Source organism: Anguilla rostrata, chromosome 7 (assembly GCF_018555375.3).
Source record: "Anguilla rostrata isolate EN2019 chromosome 7, ASM1855537v3, whole genome shotgun sequence".
NCBI classification, from domain to species: domain Eukaryota; kingdom Metazoa; phylum Chordata; class Actinopteri; order Anguilliformes; family Anguillidae; genus Anguilla; species Anguilla rostrata.
The window spans coordinates 46,805,474-46,828,409 of record NC_057939.1 but is presented as its reverse complement, the minus strand read 5'-3'; the positions used below and the strand labels follow the sequence as shown (position 1 = coordinate 46,828,409).

General features: G+C 43.0%; 2 protein-coding genes across 3 annotated transcripts in view; both read right to left on the bottom strand.

Annotated features, from left to right (window-relative positions):
• LOC135259869 (protein kinase C-binding protein NELL2a-like) overlaps positions 1-22,936 on the bottom strand; it is a 71,715-nt gene that overhangs the window by 42,813 nt on the left and 5,966 nt on the right. The window contains exons 2-5 of one of the 2 annotated variants that reach the window (XM_064344730.1): positions 22,448-22,576; positions 13,100-13,250; positions 9,825-9,998; positions 9,626-9,722 (exon numbers count right to left, since the gene is read on the bottom strand). In XM_064344730.1, the coding sequence (XP_064200800.1) occupies positions 9,626-9,722; positions 9,825-9,998; positions 13,100-13,250; positions 22,448-22,576 (551 nt within the window). The remainder of the gene's footprint in view (positions 1-9,625; positions 9,723-9,824; positions 9,999-13,099; positions 13,251-22,447; positions 22,577-22,936) is intronic. The other variant, XM_064344731.1, reaches the window with a different exon arrangement.
• LOC135259872 (piggyBac transposable element-derived protein 4-like) lies at positions 399-8,416 on the bottom strand. Its single transcript, XM_064344733.1, has 2 exons — positions 5,037-8,416; positions 399-3,306 (listed from the first exon to the last, which is right to left on the bottom strand). Exons 1-2 carry the CDS (start codon positions 5,201-5,203, stop codon positions 1,494-1,496), a joined length of 1,980 nt encoding a protein of 659 aa, XP_064200803.1. The 5' UTR covers positions 5,204-8,416; the 3' UTR covers positions 399-1,493.

The window sequence follows — 22,936 nt, the reverse complement described above, 5'->3', positions numbered from 1 at the left end:
TTTAAAAAAATCTATTCAATCATGGAAGACCCTACTTCATATGAAGAACCACACACATAAAAATATGATTCATTCTGCCAGGTTTGGATATGGCCCTGAACCACGTTCCACATGACCACACAGTAGTACAGTGACCGCGATCTACACTTGTTCATACAGTATCTCGCAGCAAGTGGTGTCATTTCTATTAAAGTTGTGCAAATACACAAGTTCAAAAGTACAAACAGAAAGTTTAGTCCTAGCTTTTTTCAAACTTTTATTTCATGTTCTAAAAAAAAGATTATTTTCATTCAGACAATACTGTGATAAATTAACAATTTAAATACACGACTGAGAGGCATGAATCTACTCACATTTTGGTTTTGCCCTACACTTCAAAGCAATGAAATGGGACAAAAAACGGTTTTGTTCAGTTTATTTGGTCCAGCGCATCAGAAATATGAAAAACTTTAAAGCACTATCACATATGTTCATTCTGCAGTCATGGCGAACAGAATTCACTTTAATTTCATTCGCATAGAAAAAAAGTTCATTTTAAGAATTCAGTTTTACCGATACCAAATACCAACGATGGCAGTGTAACAATAAATTGGTTTCACTACAAACATCAATACATCATGTACCCCTGCCCAACAAGCTGCCACTTGTTTTAATCTGGTGTGACTCTTGTCTGCTCTTGTTTTAAACGTATATTTTGAAATATGAGGTAGGGTTGAAGACCTGATGGAGAAAAGTGCTCTTGTGTTATGAAGTTCTCCAATTGCTTTCACATTAGATACTGATAATAAATGATGCAATCCTGTGTTGTATCTTTGCACTGTTGCCTCAGCCATGATCCTATAATCCTCTAATATAATAACTAACCGCTGTGATCCTCTATCAAATAAATAATTCTGAATTCGTACATTTTACTATTCTTTTAAAACACTCATAGTTACAATTACAATATTGGGTGGGGGTTGTCAAATTGTCAAATATAGAGAGTTTTAATACTATACCTACAGCTATACCCTCCAAAAGAAATTTCCACTGGCTTTTTTGGAAAACCAGGAATGGAGGTGGTCTGGTAAGCACTTTTCACTACAATACATGCAATAAGCTGGGAGCAAGGAAAGTTTTAAAAAGTCACATCCACCCATTTTCTTTTCAGATCAGAAACAGTTCAGACAACACAATTAAGAGGCAACACCGCTCAGTTCTCCACCTCACTCTCTGAACACATTCTCCGATGGCTGGGGGACAAAAAACATGGCAATCTGTATTTGTATTTATTGGTTGGTAAATGAGCCTTCTTGGTGATACTGCACTCTTGTATTTCTGAGATGAAAAGTGATGTTCTCCACATCTGTAAGTCACTCTGGATAAGAGCATCTGCTAAGTGACTAATGTGACAATAATTCAATGACTACAGTTCCCAAGATGCACAATGCTCAGAATCATCCAGTTCCCACTTGATATGTACTTTCTATGGCAAACAGGTGACTGATGGAAGACTACTTTTTTGAACAATGTGGAATTCTCTCAGCCATCTCCTGCTTTTTAGCCTCTTTCGCTAACAAGGAGTGCCAATCCCGAAAGCAGTTCCTGTCTGGGATCAGACACAGGGCCACATTGCAGGCCTCACATTTCCAGATGGTCTGCAATCCATTCTTCTCCTTCGAACACAAGACACAGTACTTCCTTCCTTTGGTGGCCTTGAGAGAGTAGTGAATGTCTTGCCCTTCTGTGATGCAAACGGGAATGCAAGACTTCTGCACCTTCTTCTCCTTTGCGCGCTTGGCTTTGACCGGCAAGGACTGTTCCGGCACCTGGGCCGGAGCCGGACCATCCTCCCCAAAGTCCACCAGCTGCAGGCACAGCTGCTCTCTGAACACCTTCTGCGAGAGGGGCGTGGTTTTCTGAGTCTCCGCCAGGTCCTTATGGAGCAGGAAGGCGTTCACCACCGCAATGTCCACAAAATGGAGGAAAAGGGTCTTGTACCATTTCTTGGTTTTGTGAGCCACGCTGTAGTATTTAATGAGCGCGTCTGATAGGTCCACTCCCCCCATGTGCTGATTGTACGCCCTCACCGCAGTTGGGATCGGAACTGAGTTTGCGGTCCATTTTCCACCTGGGGCCAAGATCCGCCGCAGGGTTTGCTCCCCCGTGTACACCTTGTGTATGGTGGTGCACATGGCCACCTGTCGAGTGTCCTTCCACTTGACGAAGAGCAGCTCCTTATCCCGGATCCACCTTATTTCCCCCCTGTCAGACTTCGCGGACAGAGCGTTCTCCCTGGCGCGGGGGAAGCCCTGCCTGTTTTCGTTGATGGTCCCGCACGCCCCGATCTTTAGGCAGTACAAGTCGCGAAAGAGCCTGGTGCTGGTGTAAAAACTGTCGACGTACAGATGGTAGCCCGTTCCCAGCTGAGCGAGATTAATCAGGTTCATGACAGAATTGTAGCCGATGCCTTTGCCTGACTCCGGTCCACTCCGCCCTTGGTAAATGCTGAAGTTGCAGGTGTAGCCATTGTAAGCATCAGCCAACACAAAAAGCTTGAACCCCCACTTGATTGGTTTTGACTTCATGTGCTGCTTCAGCATATTTTTGGCCCTGGTTCCAACCATGCGCTCGTCGATGGACAGATTCTGACGAGGGTGATAGAAGGCCTTGCAGGACAGGACCACCGAATCCAGGAGGGGTCTCAGGTAGAAGAGACGATCGTAATCCGGGGTCCCCCTCCTCTTTTTGTTTTCCTCGTCTTCCTCCGGGTCGCTCATGTGGAGGGTCCACATGATGACCTCGAAACGTTTTCTTGTCATAACCGTGCGACAGAACGGGAGGCTGTAGATTCTATGAAGAGCCCAGTAATCCTTCAGTGCAGAGACCTTCAAGAGTCCCATGAAGATGAGCAGCCCGAGAAAGCGGTAACATTCGGGTACTGTCAGCGGGACCCACGGACACTTCCGGCCCAGGATCCTCACCCTCTCCGCATTTTTGTTTGTGTTCTTGCACAGCGTTTTCACCACAGAGTGATCGAAAAACAGCTGAAAGAGCTCAAGGTGGGAATAGTCCTTGGTGGTGTCCAGCTGCACCCCAGGTTTTCTTGCCGGACAGAAACGAGGAACCTGCGGCTCTACGTCAGGGTCCGTGATGGAATTCCACCTGCCCTCCTCGTGCCCCGTGGACGAGGACCTCCTCCGGTGTTTGAATCGAGAGGCGTGGCCCTTCGAGGGCCTCGGGGAGACAGGAGGGGTGAGCCGTCCCCTCTTCACCGGAGTGACCGGCGGGCTCATGCAAGACGTCTCGGATCCTTCGGCATCTACACTGAATGGAAAAAAGGATCAAAAAAATTACGACACATTACAACAACCAAGTCATCACTGTAATTACTAATGCCGCATGCATAACTTCAGTGAGGGGAATAAAATAATCAACCTGGATGACTAAAAACTTTATTTGATTTGGCTCTGCACTCCATCATTTTAGATCTGTAATCAAACAATTCACATGTTGTTAAAGTGCACAGCACATTTAACCACATGTGAAAAGTGCACATTCTCAGCTCATACATTTAGGTTTCACCATGTAGAAATTATAGCCCTTTTTATTCAATCCATTTTTTAAAAGTTGTAACCTGGTCACCCTTTTTTTTATAGCCTCCGTAGTTCAGTAGTCTTCTGTGAAGAGTAGTCACTTACACATGCATGCATGCCTTCTGAAGATCTGGACAGGCGATTGGAGTTTTTTTCCCCATCGTGGTTAGAATTCTTCAGTCATCAACTGAGGAGGCCTTCTTTAGCCTACCAGGCGCTTTCAGATTACCGAGCTTACCAATACGCTCTTTCTTCTATATGATGTTCTAAATTGGATTTTGACAAGCTTAAGGTTTGGCCTATGCCTCAGCCTCATAATGGCCTTCTTGACTTTCACTGGCACAACTCTGGTCCTCATGTGGACAAGCGCCAATAACAGACTCCAAAGGCAATCAAAAGCCTAGAATCAAGACTAGATATTGAAAGTTCACTTATACCAGCACTAAAGAAGTAACCAAACACACCTGACCAATCAGGAACATGGGGTGAAGCCATTTGCGCCAAACATTAGAATGCCCTGTACGGGGGGGGGGGGGGGGGGCTTTTATGCATAAAAAGTGCTTTAATTTCCACATGTTGAAACTAAAATGTAAAAAAAAAAAATACCCTTCAAAAGCTGGGAATCTGCACTTTAACCACATGTGAAGTGTCTGATTACAAATCAACAATTGTGGATTACAGAGCCAAACTAAGATAAAAGCATGCCTTTGTCCTAAAAATTAGGGATTTAGTGTAAATCAGGTTTATCCAGTGACTGTACTGTGAGGGAAAACTACTTCAATGGTTGAAAACTGGAGATTTAGAAACTATTGTACCATGCGGTTTTTGGAAGAAGGTATGGGCATTTAGAATTGGAACTTAATTTGCATATATAGGCCTACAGTAAATTAACATTGCAAATATTATTAATTACTTCAGCTGTCTTAAAATTTAATATACGGTTGTATTAGAGAGAAATACATTCAGATTAGATCTAAATGCACACAATCATTGGTATCACATTAAATCTGTGATCACCAGCGATTGAAGAAGTATGACAGCATCGTCATATCAATGGAACCTTTCAATGTTTAAAACTTAATTATCAACAATAAACCCAGAACCTAAGCATGACTGCAACCAGTATAGAGACACATTGGTTGGAAGAATCGCAGTTAAAGCCATAGACCCGTTTCAGATGTCCAAGTCAAATGGCCCATTGATTAATCTAGATATAATTATCACTATAAAATTTGTGTTGTATTGCATACGGTATGAAGTATATAAATCGCTATTTAAGTCATTAGATGCTTTCAGAGTTGGTGGGTTTTTTTTTTTTTTCTTTTAATCTCATTCACCACAGCAATGGGCAGAGCAGAAATGTTGTCTTTTAAGCAGCGGCGCTTCGGTGCCCCCTTTTTATGGCAATAATTATATTGCAATGCTACACCAAAGAACATTAAAATCATGAACGCTACTCACAAGTCCGGTTGGGGCTCCAGACTGTCCTCATACGTCGCATCAAAGTCAGAATCGTCGCTCTCCAAATCAGAGACATTGTCACTTTCTGTATTACTGTCGCTTTTGTTTGACTCAAAATACCTGACATTTTTTGTTTTTCTTTCAGACTTTCTCACACCGTTTTCCATTTTTTTCTATAAGAGGAAAAAAGTCACTTGAAATTCGCTTGCAAAGTTTGATTGGATGGGTGTCCTAAGAAACTATCTGCTTGTGAATTCTGGAGTAAACGGATTGACCGGCACGTTCCTTTATGGGGACGGCAAGTGGACAAATTCATGAGTCTGCCCCATAGAGCGTACATAGAAAATATGCATATGTATAGGCTTCCCCTCGGTTTTACATAAGACGCCCCCCCCCGTCCAACTTCAGTGCCCTCTACAGTGTCGGAGGTAAGTAGAGACTGGAAACGTATGCTCTAAACGCAGGTGTGAGGTATCGATTTAAAATAAATAAATAAATAAATAAATAAATAAATAAATAAATAAATACGAATAGTGTAGTGGGTTACCTCACCACCTCTAATGAAGCGCCCTGTTAAATTAACCGGTAATGACTCATAATGAAACAAGTAAAGCACATTCTGCAGGGTTATCCACTTAAATGGTATTCACCGTCACATTACACTATCCCAGACGGTCTACCCCTTCAACTTGAACCTCTTTCTCCACTTCAAGTAGACAGAATGGTTGGTCCATAATAATATTTGATAGCCTGAAAAGTGAGGCTACGCTCACCTTAAATTTAGCTTCCACTGCACACGTGTACGTGAGATTTATTGGCTATACCAAAGCGCGAGGCGTGCACTGATCAGTCATCCCATTATGACTAAAAGGCGAGGTTTCGTTTGCCAGAATAACTGTAACCCAGTATATTTTTAGATGCGATATGGAATTCTTATAAATAAAGCAGCGCGTTTTAATGAGCAGATTTATTTATTTATTTGCTATTCATATTTGAAAAATATATTGATCTCACAAAACATTTTGTCACTCCGTGCTGCCTGAGGTATCCTAAATAGGTGATAGAGTATTTGTCCTTAAGTGCCCCTAGAGGTCGACAAAGATACTGAAATTAATTTTAATGATTAGCTTCAAAGCCTTAAGCGCGACAGCGATATTTTTGTGGCTGGATGCTACAGCTGTAACAAAATTAAATCCTGTAAAATAAGTGGTGTTAGTGTATTTAACATGCAGACTATTGGAATATACGAATTGATGACAACAAATTAAAATTTGCTATTATGAAATACACACCCTTTTCTCTGCAAAAATTGAGTTCTCAGGATCAGCACAACAAACTGCTTCTATTTTCTGTTTACCAATGAGCATTCTTTTATCACTTGGGATTTTGAACCAAGTTATCAGCTGTTGAGTTAGCTGAGTTATGAAATGCATGACTGTACAGCTGGATGAAGATTTTCAATGTGTGTTAAAAATCACAGTGACAAAAAAAAAAAATGGAGATACAAAGTTAATGCACAACACTGATTACATGGTTGTGCCCTTCCAATGATTGCTTTCTTTTTTTAAAAAAACCAGGAATGGATTTTTCCTGGCACGTCACATGGCAAACACTAAACGACTGAATGTACAAATGCAGCAGTAGGGATTATGAAAGGAAATTACATCCCTTCTCTCTATTCATAAGAATCAGCACCAGTTCAAACTCTTGTGCTTTCAGTCTCCCTCACTTGGCTCCTGTCCCTGGCTCCCTCCCCTCTCCGAACACATTCTCTCAGATGATTGGCTGATGTAAACACAGCTGTGGAGGGGATACAGGAAGGGGAAGCTGACAGACTTGGTTTGTGTGTTCTTGGAGGTTAAACATTTTAAATCTTCCTTCGCCAAGTCACTCTGGGGGAAAAAAACCATCTGCTAAGTGACTGTGATGTTGTATAATGTAAATGTAAATGAATGAAATGCTGAAGTGAAATTAAAATGAAAGCTAATTGTTTATTTTTTAAAGACTGCAAAAGTAAAAAGACATTTAGTAAATAATAAAAGATCCTAATTAAAATTACATTAAAAAAAAAAAGTTTATTCCCATTTTCTCCAAATTGTGATATATTTGCATGCTAATTGCTACAACCCCATCTGTCATTTGAGGAGTAAGCAGACAAGCACACACACACACACCTCTAAAAAATGTTATGCCAGCCACAGCCCCCCACCCCCACCCCAGTCAAAAATAATTGTAATAAATGGCTTACAAACAATACAAAATATCCTGCCCAGAATTAAACAAAAAAATTTGTTCCATCTGGGTCATTTTATGAGATAACTGGGGACAAATGATTACATCCAAGCATAAGAGCGTAAAGGTAGCATGTTTATTTGATTGAGGGACTTTGGAAGAAAGAAGAGGGGAGGTGCCTCCTTTCAAGGGAGAGACAGACTGCCTTGCACCAAATGTCTTAGGTCTTTCAGGGGAACATCTTCAGTGTCCACACTAGAGAAAAAATTAATTTATTAAAATAGTACATGGTAATTACAATGTCTAATTCATTTCTTTACACAATGAAACATAAACGTATCTATTGTAAATATTTGTAAATAATTTATTGTAAATAATACATGCTACTTGTGTTGGTGTAGTTGTACCAATGCACAGGATGCACCTCCATTTTGAATTTAAAATGACAGCATATGAAACCCCTGCCTTATGCTCTTGATTTTACATTAACTTGTAGATTTTACTATTGTTGCTATTGTGCTATTGCTATTGTTGAAAGATAGCTTGAACTATATACATTTTTCTGCAGGCACTGTATGAGGAACTAGCGTGAAAACAATGTTTGAGAGTAACCATTTCAAAATGAAGGCAACAGTCTGATAAGTTCAAAATAGCTTTTTTTTTTTTTTAAACACCTTTTAAAACTTTAAAAAATCTTCAGCAAAGCTGAATTTCTGTGGCAGCAGATTATGATTTCATTTTTTAGGTTACTTCTTTTTTTCTTGAATGCACAAGTGCCCCAGAGAAAAAGGATGCCAAATGTGGCAGAGGCAAAGGAGTTTTTGACTGACAGCACTGAAATCTGTGCCAGATCTCTTCAACGGTTTCAATAAAAGGCCCGTCGTTTCGAGTTGGAGCACCATTCCCTTCTTCAAAAAGATGATCAATGACGACAGAATAAAAACACAGGTAATGACATAATTGGCTGTATTGTACGCTCAAATAAACTCTGGATATACAAATCAAATTAAATACACCAGTTTCCACTGTTAGGTTGATAATTGCTACGTTTAAAAGACTGGAACCTGCGTGGCAGAGAGTGTAAGAAGAAGAATACGCTACTCACACGTCCAGCCGGTGACCCACTCATCTTCATATAATGACTCCATCAGAGAATCGTCGCTGTCTATATGAGAGGTCATTCTCTTGATCACTCTCGCTTTCGTCTGACTCAAAAGACATTTTTTCTTTTTTTTTTGTGTCAGACAATTTTGTATCTTTTGTGTCTTTTGCACTTACTATTTCCATCCATTTTCTTTGGGAAAAAAAGAGGATTGTCCAAATAGAGCAATCTACTTCTCAGACCCTAAAGAATTAAGAGCTTGCACTACACATAACAACAAAGCACTGAGAGAGAGAGAGAGAGAAAGAAAGAAAGAAAGAGAGAGAGAGAGACTGGATGTCTAAATTAAAGGTAGACTCCAGAGCAGAGTCCATTTCCAAGAGCAATTAAAGACCCTATCACAGACACTATAAAAACATTTATTTAAACATAAATTGGTTCAGGACACATTAAGGTAAAAAAAAAACAATAACAAATTAAGATAAATACAATGGTTTAATTAAGACAAAAGGCCACTTGCGCAATATTAATTGGACTTTTCCGGAATGCTTAAGCCTCACGCTCACCGGTCGTAAAATCTCCCACCCCAACACATCACAGCCGCAACCTAGCTAAGCAGCAGACAGTCAAACACAAAGCAGAACCTGACAAACCTCCACAACATCACTTTTCACTTCTTAAAATTATATGAGATGTGACTTCTGTCCTACAGTACTCTGCATAAAACACCACTGCAGCATATCTCTCACAATACAAAGCAGTGAACCTGTCAGCTTGTAATGTGGACATATAGCACAGGCGATTCCTTATTCTAAATAAACCATTATGAAGCCACACTGTGTCAGTACTCTTCTTCCTCATAAATCTAGACAAAGACGTTGCTGTCGGAAATTGACGGTAAAATTACACCCCCGACAAGAGACTGATATCTCTAAACCCAGCGAAATCCCAGCAGTTCCAAACCACCAGCAGGTGAGTGGGCTGCCGGGACCATTCTGACAATTCATTACGGTGAGTAACATTACAAGCCTGAATTTTTTAAAAAATTCTAAACCAAAGGCACACTATTTGGCGAGGACGGAAAATCTCATCAGGGGCCAACACACAGAATCCTATCTTAATTTTCCTCTTTAATACTCCAGATGTGTCAGTGTCCCAGTGTGCCATTACAAATATTCTCACCCTCTTAATTCTGTATAATTCTTTGTGTGAAAATATGTCAAAACGCTGCACAGTTACATATTTGTGCTCCTACCTTAAATAAGCCATGTGCATTGTTTCTTTGTCCAAGCCAGAAGGATGTATCCTTAGGAATATCCATGAGTGGCGTTTCTACCACTCTTTCATAAATTCTGAAAAACAGTAATAATATACAATCACATTCAGGCACTTGTAGCGAAGTATTCAGGCACGTGTAACTAATTCCTCCGGCCACTAGGGGCAGTGTGCAGTACCTGTTGCAGTCCACGTGCAGGAGGACATGGGAGGCACTGACGGCGATGGAAACTTTGTGCCACTGGTTGTCCGCCAGCGTGTAGGGGAAGACCTCGCTGTGCGTCTGCTGGCTCCGGGTGTGGTAATGCAGCCGGATCTCATTTCGCTGTCCACTGCTCTCCAGCTCCAGAAACCTTTAAAAGAAAGAGAATGAGAGGGAGAATAGATGGAGAGACAGAACGAGAGGGAGAGAGGGTGAGTGAGCAGTATTCTAGACGTATATCCAATCCAATATATAACATAATATGTAAAATACGTTTTTTAACCACCATCAGAAGTCATTTGTTTTCTCATGCCATTAGGAAACTGATAATGTTTTGGTTTGTGAGCCGTTATTGGCAAAAATATGAAATTTCCATCAAGCCTTTCTATTTCTACTAAAATTAGTAATCAACAAAATAATATCCTCAACCAGACTGAATGTTAAGTTCTAAGCTGATACCGGTGTTCAACAATAATTGCCATAAAGTAGTATATTCTTCTCCCGAAATAAATGCACTGTAATAGCAGAGCATAATAAAACAAAGGGAAGAAACAAAGAGGTAGATCAATCAAGAGCCTCTCATACTATGTACTGGAAAATAAACAAGAACAGAGAAACAAAGTCAGTCTGGCTTTTTTAATTGTAGGCATTGTACTGAGACACTGAAGACACTCAATTACGGATTAAAGACTGTACACTTATCCATTAACTTGCATCTACTGATGTTTATTTACCAGGGGGTGCGGATTCTGGCAAAGCGATGCCATCTAAAGACAGCTCGCAAATCTCAATTACAACCCGCTAGGAATGGTGTAAACAGTGTGAGTCAGCTAACCAGCCGAAGAAAAGCAATTAACACCGCAGAAGGTCTGTACACTTAAGCGGCTCAACTGAACACACATCAATCAACTCGGTATTTAGTCCGCTGATGGGAATCAGGATGCCGGGGAACTGAAACGGTTTCACGCACGCGTCCGTTCTGTTTTTCTCATCATTTCAATCAAGACGATTACTCCCACCCCTTATCTTCTTTTAATACCTTTTTTTTTAAATCAGCAAATAAAATGTCTCGTAAATGAGAAGAGAACATTCAGGCCCGCTGCTACGATCCGAACTTTATAAGATTCGTTTAAACATGAAAGAAAAGGATAAAACGCGTCGTGAGACTTTTAGTCAGGGGCAATGTTGTCAAAAAAATCCACTGGAGTCTCACAAGTCTTGTTGGTCAGCTCAGTCCATCACTCGGATGGTCCTCAGAAAGCCGCAGTCACACGAAAACCAGTCATGTTTCTGCCCAGATGGTTCGTGCCAGCTTATCATAATCACAATGCAGCGGCTAAGTAAGTGAGGGCTCGTAGCAAATGACAGGCTTAGCAATCAATTACAGAGTAGCCACTGAGAGGGAGTGACTGACAACTGTTCCAACCAGGGGGATTACCAGGATTTTCTTCCTGGAGTGGCCAGGGGTGGGTGGGGGGGGTCACAGACTCTGTAAGGGGGGGAGGGGGGGTCTATTGCCAGCATATATATTAGCCAGTGATACTGTGTAATTTTAGATGGGAAAATAGGGGTAGCACCTGGGCCAGTCCATTGGACACGCCCCTGGTTGTGGCCTGGCATAATTCAGTTGTGCTGATAGCGGTGCCTAAATAATGTGCATGTGTCTTTGTCAACTAGCCTCCAAATGCCTTGAATATGGACTGATGCCCCATCATTATCCAAATGAAAACGTTTGGGCGCATCAGTGTGAGATTCACTGACATCGTATTCCGTTTAAATAACTGCATTTACATCTAAATCATGACAAAACTTAGATCCAACTCTAGTCCTCCTGTTTGAGTTTTTGCTATTCGGTCATCGACTTTGGCACCTTCCACAGAACTTGAGAGCATATTACTTTTTCTTAGAATTTTAACCGCGCTCCACAGAGTCAGCAGAATTTAATTACACCTAAATCTCCCCAGGAAGGTCTTGGCACCAAAAAAAAAAGTAATGAAATTTGCATTAATCTATGTGAACCGTTTGAAGATCACTGGGCCTCCCATAAAGCCCCTGAAGAAACAATCACAGGATTCGGGGTGTGGCAAAGCATTATGGGAGGGAATAAATGTAACAAATGGCTTCTCATAGGAACACTAAACAATGGACTCAGATCTTCATTAGATGCATTAGCCTGCAGCAGCTCCTCTTTGTGCTTGCATAACCACTGATGAGTTGTGTTTTGTATCCCCTCCAGTTAAACATCACAGTAGGAAAGTGTGAAACGGTTTACGTCAGCGTTAGCGCTTGGCGGAAACCCTCCGCGTCTGTGAATCCGGAGCATTTGCTCTGGCTGCTGGGCAGAGCTCTTAAAACGCTTCCATTAATTCATCACTGCAAATTGAAATTCTCGCCGTCATAAATGCGCCAGCAGTCCTCATGAGGATGATGTATGGCTCGTAGCTCCGGCAGGTCAGTGCATGCAAATGGCAGCAGCGGTCAGACTGCAGCAACACCGCAGAAAAACTGACCACTGCAAACCAGCAGACCCCACGGCTCTTGAAGACCAGGGTTGGGGACCTCAGTAAACCCTGTGCCTCTCCAGGAGCAGGAGTGGGGGCTCCAGCAGACCCCGTGGCCCTTCAGGACCAGGGCTGGGGTTACCATTAGACGCCAAGGCTCTCCAGAACCAGGGCTGGGGTCCCCAGCAGACCTTGTGGCTCTCTGCGACCTGGGTGGGGAACCCCAGTAGACCCTGCGGCTCTCCAGGGGTTGGGAACCCCTAGCCTAGGATGGGGCTCCCCCAGTGCAATGTCCCTCCTAAAGAAGGAGAATCAAACCCTGACCCTGCCCTGTGCCAATTGTCTGGTAGGGCACCACATAAACGGCCGCAGCACCCCTCAGGAATACATACTGAGCGCTAAAACCAGACCAGAACAATCTTATCATCAGTTTTCCAGAAGCAGAGTGAGTAAACGCACTACTACGCAAGCAGTGAGGAAAGAGCCGCAACCTCCTCCGCTCTCTGGCCTGTGGAGCGGATGAACCGCAAGGCCTCATATTGAGTCTACTCCTTTGTGCTCCACACTTGAAGCGCACTACACACACAAACTGAATAGTTATCATTTATGTAGGTATTTCTGTAGGGATCACTGAAAAGCACAAACTCTTTTCTGTGCTGTACAGGTAAAGAGTTTTCCACTCTAAGCTCCAGTTTGATGAACAGCTGATTGTGATGGATGGTTATCTGAGTATAGCGGTGGTGCTACGTACCTCTGCTTGGCGCTGTGGATGGAGAAGATGACCCCCGAGTTCAGGGTCTCTTGCTTCAGGGTCACCAGGATGGTGAATTCACTCCTGTTCCGTAGCTTCTTTAGAATCCGCTCGGTCGCATCGACGGGGGCCTTGATGTTCCTTTCTGAGTCTGTGGGGGAGGGAAGGAGTGAGAAAGAGAGAGAGAGTGTTCGGTTGAACAATAATTCAGAATTCGTGTTTATTTCTGTATGTGCGCTTGGGCAATTTTTGCAAGTGACTTATATTTGCAAGTGAGAGAGAGGATGAGAGAGAGAGAGCCACTTATATTGCTCTGTGTCATCTGGAAAGAAAAAATCTGTGCATCACAACTGGACATTCAGATGGAAGAGATAAGGTATACGCACGTGTTAATGTGGGAGAAACCAACAATATCGAATGGTGGAAGTACTTTTTGTATGTACACATTGAATGCCACTATTGTTCCTGCGTTATGCATGCATCTCCCCAACCGCACTGTCATCTGAACACAATGAGGTCAATTAGTCACACGCAGCAAAATTAGCTTGGATCGCTTCAGTCAGCAGATGTGTATGCGTAGATTGGTAGTATACACGCGGGATGGGGCTCTGCTCGGATAGCTGTGCCATAAATCCAGATGCCCAGCTCTGGTGCGCCGAGATAGGACTCAGCGATGACCATGAGAGAGGGGAGGGGCTAGCTGGCATATAGCTGTGGAGTGGAGTGTTCCAGAATGGTGGCTGACACCGCTAAATTACCCAGGAAGTGTCAGGCCGCTTTGTCTCCACATACAGAAGACGGTGTCCTGAGCAGGACAAATAAACAGCTTTACGTTTCCGGAAAAAAAGTTACATTTCATGAGATTCTTTTGCATTCTATCTGTAGTAACCTTCCTTAGTACCGACAAGTGCTCCACCCATTTCTACTCGCACAATCTTTTGTGTTTTCTGGCGAGGGCTGTGATTTGAAAAACAGGATGAGAGTGAAACTAGAGCAAGAGGATTCAGATCTCAGTGCTGTGCTTTGTTCTCTCGAAGCCCTCTCCCCCCTCCCTCCATTCAATTAAGACATCTGCGGCACTTTAATGGAACAATCAATAAATGATGAAGTTTCTCAGAAGCCGTCACATCAAAGTATTCATTTTTTTTTAGCCGTGGTGCGCAGTCAACGATGCAGTGACACAGTTCTGCGTTCAGGCGGCAGCTTTGAAAAAAAAAAAAAACCCTGTTACCACAGTATAAACATGTTAGTTGCAGCTGGTGGCAATGGTCAACTAGCACAGCAGGAACTACCCCGTCGTTTCCACTGCAAAAACAGATCAGCTAAAGAAGGCCAGTATAGAATTCAGCAGGGGCGCGCATGTGTGGTTGAAGAGAAGGGCCATGCAGGTCTGTCTGAGGATATCTCTATCGCACGCTTCCAGTAAAACATATGCACCGTCTGCCTCTGGCTCCACCAGTCCAACACAGACCTTGACGGCCGACAGCAAACATCCTCAGACCTGTCAATATATTTATGCTGTCCTGATACAGATTTATAAAAATATTATATGTGGCTGGTAGGTGTGCATTCCACTCAGTTATCTGTACACAAGGCACATCCCCATACATTCACCACGGGAGAATTTCACACAGACCTGTCCTCAATGACCACAGGCTCTCATTTAATACAAACTTCGAGATACACACACAGAGGCTAGGTGCAATTTTATGCAGTCACACAAAATAAGCCTGTGATAGCATTCAACAAAACCAATTTTAATGCTCTACAGAATCATGAGATACCCCCTCTCAGCCTCTTGGGGAAACCCTAGTCTGGCTTCACCTTTTAAGCTAAAAGGTTATTTTACCTTTTCGGCTACTTTATTTGCTATCTTTAAGTGGAGAGGCAAGAAATAATATTTGAGTGTAGGTAACTAGTTCACTCAGACTTGACAGAGATAAAAACTAATTGGTCAAAAAACTTGCACAAACTTGCTTACACAATATCTCTCTCTCTTTCTCTCTCTATCTATCGACCTCTGCTCTTGCAAGTATTTTTTGTATACGTTCAAAATTTCTGTCCTCGCTCTCAAATTTCTCTAAAAAGTGAGCTTTCTCTTCACATTCAAAGCACTGGTTCATCGCGTTCAAGTCCGTCTGCTCTCTGTCTGTACTGCTGCATGTAGCGCTCGTATCTTTAGCTCTACAAGCTACTCCTCAGACTCTGGGATTGACTTTGATCACTTTACACACCACACATTAATACAGCGACACTGAGCACTAAAAACGAATACGCATAAAATGCTGGGTTTGGCTGATCCAACCAGGACCGTGTGCACATATTAGCAATATTAGTTAAAAAGCAGCAACAAGCTCTACTACTATTGACAGATGTTGCATATTGTTTGTTCATATGAGGTCACCTGCTACATAAATGAATGTATTTAAGGAGTGGGAGTAATGTGGTAATTATGCTCGTTTCTACACTGTGATTAACTGCTTGAAGCTTTGCGGTCACCCCCACACATTAACAGCTGGCTGCACAGCTTCTGAGCATCTGTGGAGTTGCAGAGCCACAGAAATGTGAAATGACCTGTGGCCCCCTGCTCCAGGATGCTGGGTGATCCCTGTGGCCCCCTGCTTGGGGACTCTGGGGCCCCCTTGTGGCCCCCCTGCTCTGGGATTCTGGGTGACCCCTGAGTCTCCTTGGCTTCTGAGACTGGGTGACCGTCTGTGATCCCAGAGAGCCCCACTGATCCCCCCACCTGAGGAGAAGCTTTCATCTCCTCTATACCCCACAGACAGGCCACATGCAGGCCTGCTCAACCAGCTAATCACCATCTGGAGGGCAAGCGGCCAATCACAAGGAGAAAGCCCCCAGGAAAACTCCTATGAAGAGCATGCATTATTTACACACAATTTCAATCTGAACAGAACTCAGGGTTTACACATACAGCCAATCTGAACAGTACTCAGGGTTTACATACAGTGCCAGTTGGCATTGGCAAGAAATCCAATAAATGTGTTGTGGCATACCCTACCTTAGCCTTAGCTTTGCTGTAGACAAATTCATAACTCAAGAAAAGCCATGGGTCAAAGTCTGTGTTGGAAATAACCTTCTTTAAAAAATAGTAATAATAATAATAATTCTCCCTAATTTGGAATGTTCAGTCATGTTCAAGCTGCTCAAGACCGTGGGGCCCATCCACACACTGGAACAGCCCCTTAACAGATACCAGACCGTGGGGCCCATCCACACACTGGAACAGCACCTTAACAGATACCAGACCGTGGGGCCCATCCACACACTGGAACAGCACCTTAACAGATACCAGATGGTCTGGACGTGTGTTTCACATGCAAACACACGTCCAGACCATTCTTGGAATATGAAGAAGAACAGAAGATTTTAAGAAGTGCTTTTAAAATGCAGCACAATGGAGCAGAGATCTGACAGACCAAGGGCCCCATTATCATTTGTGGGAAATTGAGCGATGGACAGCAGACTGTCTGTTTAATCTTATCCTGGGGACATATAGTTTTAATGGTCTCATAGCGGCTAACACGGATTAGTGCTGAGCTCAGACTGCTTAATGTTGCCTCCTTTCATCTGTGTGAGGCCTAATCTTCAGCCAAAGGAAAGTCGTGTAAGTTTTTTTTTTAAAACCCAGAAATGGTTTGTAGTTAATAATCGGGGTCAGAAAAAGAGAATACCTGTGTATACCGTGCTACCTGGTCATCAGCAAAAAAGAAGATTATACCGGCAGGTGCAATATTTATAATGTAGTTTGCAGATATGGTACTGATCCCCACAACAGGCCAAACATCAGAATGGCTAAGATGCGTGATCTAAGAAACTTTGACCATGGTATGATTGTTGGTGCCGCACGTCCTGGTTGCAGCATCTCAGAAACAGCTGCCCTTGTGGGATGTTCACACACTACGGTCTCTAGAGTTTACAGAGAATGGGGTGATAAATAAAAAACATCAAGTGAGTGGAGGTCCAATGGCCAGAAAGGGCTTGTTAATGAGAGAGGTCAGAGGACAATGGACAAACTTATTCAAGCTAACAGAAAGGCCACAAATTCTAAAAAAACAGATGTTTACAACAGTGGTGTGCAGAAGGGCATCTCTGAATGCTGAACACGTAGAATAGGCTACAGCAGCAGAAGACCATGCTGGGGTTCCACTCCTGCCAGCTAAGAACAGGAAGATGAGGCTGAAGTGGGCACGTAATCTCCCAAACTGGATGACTGAAGATCAGAAAAACTTCACCTGGTCTGACAAATCTTGTTCATTGCTGTGGCATGCAGATGGTAGAGTCAGAATTTGGCATAAATAGCTTGATCCTTTGATCCATCCTGCCTTGTGTCAGCGGTGCAGGCTGGTGGTGGTGGTGTAATGGTGTAAGGAATGTTTCCTTGACACACATAACATAGCATTGTTTCAGACCATGTGCATCCCTTTATCACCACATTCCTCCCTTTTTCAAATTGACAGTTCCAGCAGAATAATGCGATGTGTCACAAAGCGAACGTCATCACAAGCTGGTACCGTGAACTTGACACTGACGTCCAGTTTTACTCCGATGGCCTGCGCAGTCCCCAGATCTCAATCCAATAGGGTGCCTTTGGGACATGGGTGGAACAGATGGCTTGCAGCATGAATGTGTGGCCGAAAAATCTGCAGGAACAGCGTGATGCTCTCAAGTCAGCGTGAACCAAAATCCCTAAGAAATGTTTCCAAGCGCCTTGTTGAATCCATTCCATGACAAATTCAGGCTGTTCTGGAGGCGAAAGGGGGTCCTACCCAGTATTAGATTGGTGTATGTAATAAAGTGGCCTGTAAGTGTACACGCGCACACACACACACACACACAATTTCCTTTTTCAATATCCCCTCCCATTTTTATTATATATTAATGTACAATAATAAAAATATCACATATATTTTATGTGCATTGCTATGTACTATGTACTTTCATGGTTTTGATTGCTTTTTCATGGCGGAGAAGCAAAAGCTATTTCCCTAAAATGGGAAAAAGAAAGATGCATTGATTCGCCTATTGATTTGTGAATGAAATAAGTGAGTCGTCCTCGTTTGGACGCAGGAAACCAGCAGCCGGGCCGGTTGTGATTTCTCTGGCGATTCTAACGAGAGCGCGGGGAATTCGACGGAGGGTCCCGGGGAGGACTAAACGAGCGGGATCGGCTCCAGCGCAGTCAGGCTGAGCTGCGGCAGCCTCTTCTTCTCGTTAAAGGGTTTTTTTTTACGCTTTTTTTTACGCTACGTATCTACAGAGCTCCAGCATCTCTACGGTTACGGGCCCTCGTTGGCTACCACGGCACGTCGACACCAATAAAAAATAAAAAAAAAGGAAAATCAAAAACGCAATACCTGCACCAGCATCAACGCTGATGAAAGCTAAAGGTCACCTTTAGTCACCTGTCGGAATACAGATGCTCGTCGCTAACATTGCTTTCGCTCCGGTTCAGTCTCGGCTGGGTTCGTTCTTGTGCCAGCACTGGGAAAGGCAATGAACTGGCAGGGCTACAGTGTGCAAACCACGCAGACGATTAGGAAACCAACTCCGAGAAAGAACATTTCTAACTCCGGAACCGCGTCTGCGCTTAATGAGGTGGAAATGGTACCGGTGCTTGAACTGTACTCAAAACAGAAAAACAACAATATTGGTGCGAAAGCCAAAAATGATATCTGAAACTAATTATTTCACAGCCGTGCCGCAATAAAAAAAAATAATAACTCTGGCTTGATAATGCAGTCACAACAATGTGACAACAATTGAAAAGTAAATACCCACTTATTTTAAGCATCATTGAGAAATGCACAGCGCAGAATTAGTCCAGTACTCTCAGAGGCCATAACATTAGAATTGTTTTTTTTTTCCTGTTTTAGTCAAAGCAGATTATCATTTTAAACAGATGTGCCTCCAGCATATTAATATTGCATTTTGGTTAGAGAGCTGGGCGACGGGTTCGATTACCAGTAGGTACACTGCCACTGTTCCCTTGAGCAAGTCGCATAAAACTGCAACCGCTTGGGTAAACATAGCCAGCTGCGTGAATAGATTGTATGTAACAATGTCGTCTGAAGAGATCGCCCTAAATATGAGGGTCGGCTAAATGCTGAAACATAGATGGAATAAGAGCCCCCTTTGCTGTTAGATAGTAAGAAAGGAAGTGTCTGGTTCAGGACATACGAGAGGTCAGAGTGCTCAGATGTGTCAGTAATTGGCACGTCGCAAAACATTACATTCTAACCCTCACCTGTTTTAACAGTAATAGTATGAAGCATTTCAAGCAAGAAATATTACCTTTTATTAACTACCATATTGTTGTTCGTTAATCGTTTTCCAATCAGCTGAAGATACCGTACATCAGGGCTGTCCAACGCTGGCCCCGAAGAGCTTCAAGGTCTGCTGGTTTTTATTCAAACCCTATAATTACCATCCACTCAAAACCCCAGAAACCAGGTGAATTAAGGTAACTGTAATCAGCAGCTATACAGTAAATGACCATGTGCTGAGAAAAAGCAGAAACCAACAGACTCTGAAGCTCTCCAGGGCCAGAGCTGAGAAGTCCTGCTGTACTTTAATTAAATGGTTGTTCAAAATGAACTTATACTTTTTGCTGTAAACATAAAAACAAAAACAAAAATATTGCAAGAAATGCACATTTCAGTTGAATTTGCATTGTATGTTGTTATGGTTACCAGGCAATGCAGAAGAAATATCACCCTCCTGCTTCCCGTTTATTCAGCTTTTAATTTGAAAAGTGACATCCGTGCTGTAGCTACAGAGGCCATGTGCACTCAGGTGATTCCCGCCCCTCCCCCCAGTGAAGAGCCAATCTGCTGGATAAATTACATGTTTTACCAAGGGCACCCCCTATGCTGCAGAGGTTAGCATGACCTCAACTCTCTAAGAGGCTACGCCATGGAGGCTAACAGAGAGTAAGTAAGCAGGTACAGCATTCGAGCTTTCAATGAAAAGCAAAGCGATGACGTAGAGGGTTCCGGAAACATTCTGATACCTTCGATATCAATGACACAGTGATGTCATCATTAGGTGATTCATTACACGGCGCTGAAGGTCAGAGCTATATTTCCAAAGTGTCATGGCTCAGGTTTTTGTATGATACCTGTTGGCTTCCTTTATTATCAAAGAGTCCGAACACAGAGGTGGTCCTAACATGGAGGTGTGAGTAACTGTGCCCTATCCCTTATGGGTGACCCTGCAAGGCATCACCTGCAGACAGATGAGCTCTAATCAGACTCAGGGAACATGTGACTTGCATCGCCTCATTAAAACTCAAGGACATCCACACAAGAACAATACCCCGAGAGCATCTTTACTAATGAGCATGAGTTCTTCATAAAAAAGAGATTCCTGTGAAATAGCTTTTAAAAAAAACCATGAGGACGTGCATAATCCTGACGACTTCTAATAACTCTCCCTCCAGGAAAGAACAGCAGACCCTGCTGTGAATTGACTTTTCTTCTTTAAAAAAAAAAAAAAAGAAAGCTGTGGCTGATCCACCTGCCCCAATTAGCTGAGACTGATGTATCCAGGAGCGATGCAGCCTTATCGCAACGGTCCCCGTGGCCTCTTCTTTAATACCGCTCTGTGTGGTCCTAGCGGGCCGCTGTCGATGGATTCTTTCCGCCAGACACGGGGAGCTCTCTGTCCCGTGGGAACGCGCTACAGAGAATCACTCGGCATTCAATTTATCAACTCCGGGACCGGCCGAGCTGCCCCCGTATTAACCACCGCGCACCCATCTCGCACGTCAAACCCCCCGAAGCTGCTCGCTGGCGTTACTCTTGACAGAGAGCCAGCGGCGGCCGCCAGCCGGGAGCAGAAGACACAGGGGCGAAATATGGGCTACCACCGGCGAGGCTCTCCCCCGAATGAGCAATGTCACGCGGCGCAGCCGTAAATCCCGTCGCGGAATTTCCCTGATAATTGAATGCGCTTACGTTCCGCTGAAAGGTAATCCGCTTCGAAGCGACAGCGGGACCGACAAGAGGGAAGAAAAAAGAGCGCCATAGCCAGTCCTAGAGATGATGCGCGAGCTGAGGTAACCAAGGCAAATATTATACCGCCCTCCTTTCAATATATTCAGCGATTCTTCGGCCCAGAGAAGAACACTTAAGTTTGGATGTCCGCTCTTCCAAGTGCGAAGACAAAAGGCAACCCTGTGTGTACTCTAACATGGATTATTTCATGTTAAGTCATCATCAAATACGGGTAATATGTCCCACTTTTCAGGTGACCCTTAGGTCTCCAGAAATTTAAAAAACTTAAAAACAAGATGTAAGAACACGCTGTTGGATAACTAAAGCCATAAAAAAACAACCAATACATTACACTGAGCAAGCCTTCTTATCCAGGGCAGCTCACACAGATTGCATTTCTTGTTCACATGCAATCCTTTTATACACAGCTGGATATTTCACTGCAGCAATTCAGGTTCGATACCTTGCTCAAGGGTATAATGACCATGCCACTCCTGGGAATCAAACCCACAACTGCGTTACTAGCCAAGATACCAAACTATTATACAGCGAGATAATCTACCACCTACACTCAATATTCCATGCTACATTATTGAAAAATCTAATTGCAAAAGCACTAGCTAAGTTGTTCACTAATGCTGCCATCTTCAAAAGGAACAGGAGACTGAGCTTGCACTCTGAGGACCTCAGCTTAACTGTTCTCACATCTCTCCTATCAGTAAACAGGGCATCGTGTATAAGTGACCCTGACGGAAGATCCTATAGTACTACAGGCCCAGCAACACCACTGCCAGCAGCAGAACCAGCACCCTAATCCCCCCCTCCTCAATCCCCCCCCCCCCCCCCCAACCAACACACACCTCTTTAGCAGCCATCCGCGAGGAAGAAGCTACTGAACCCGCCTGAATTAATGGTGTTTTCACTGGGCGTCACTCTATGTCTGTTGAGCAATTAATTGTAGGTGTGGGTTTACATCATCCGGTTCCAGTCAGTTAGGCACTGCTACAGAACCATTGTTTCAGCAAATAAATAAATAAACAAATAAATAAATAAATAAAGACTTAGTTTTAGGGCAAAAATGGTCCATTTTTTGAGAAGCTGCACTTATATAATAATATAATTTTTCTCAGTAACTGTTTGATTGTTTAATTGATACCTCGTTTAAGTCCCATACCGTATATTTGTTTTAACAATGTGTTTTACAGAGTTCATGCCAAGCAATTTAGCACCCATTTTAGATAGCGTATTCAAAGAAAAGTAAATGGCTATTGACGGCGCTTTAAACGAGCATATATGCACATTTGTGAAATGCAACTTCGACCAGTCTTACCTTGAAACAAAAAAGCTCTACTCTCGTTGTGGAATCCGTGGACTTGAGAAACTCCAGAAAACGACTCGCCAAGCTTAATTTCATCGAAAACGTTGATGCGCAAAGTGGGGTCGACCCCAAAACCTACAACTTCAGAGTACAAACACAAACACACATACATCCGGAAAAAATATTATCTTCAAAAATTGTGATTGACCGCAGACTAATTAGCTGTCTTAAAAAAATATAAACAGTTTTTCGATCAAAGACAGAAATCTATCTTCTAATACAACCACAAAACCATTAAAACAACATACATTTACGCACGTAATGTACAATTCTATGGATTCTATTAGTTTTTAAAAATCACATTAGTGACATAGTAATGCCATTGAAAAAAATGGCCATTACATCATTATAACGTGGAGAAATTACGAGGAGAATTAGTTGGATAGGAAATCATGATGCAGGTTGATTATAACCGCACGGACAGTCACATAAAGATTCCCG

What these genes read in the sequence shown, in the direction of transcription:
- LOC135259872 (XM_064344733.1), bottom strand. Translation starts at nt 5,203, where the DNA reads ATGGAAAACGGTGTGAGAAAGTCTGAAAGAAAAACAAAAAATGTCAGG. An exon ending in CTGGAGCCCCAACCGGACTT is followed by an intron (nt 3,307 to 5,036) that starts GTGAGTAGCGTT and finishes TTTTCCATTCAG; the next exon opens with TGTAGATGCCGAAGGATCCG.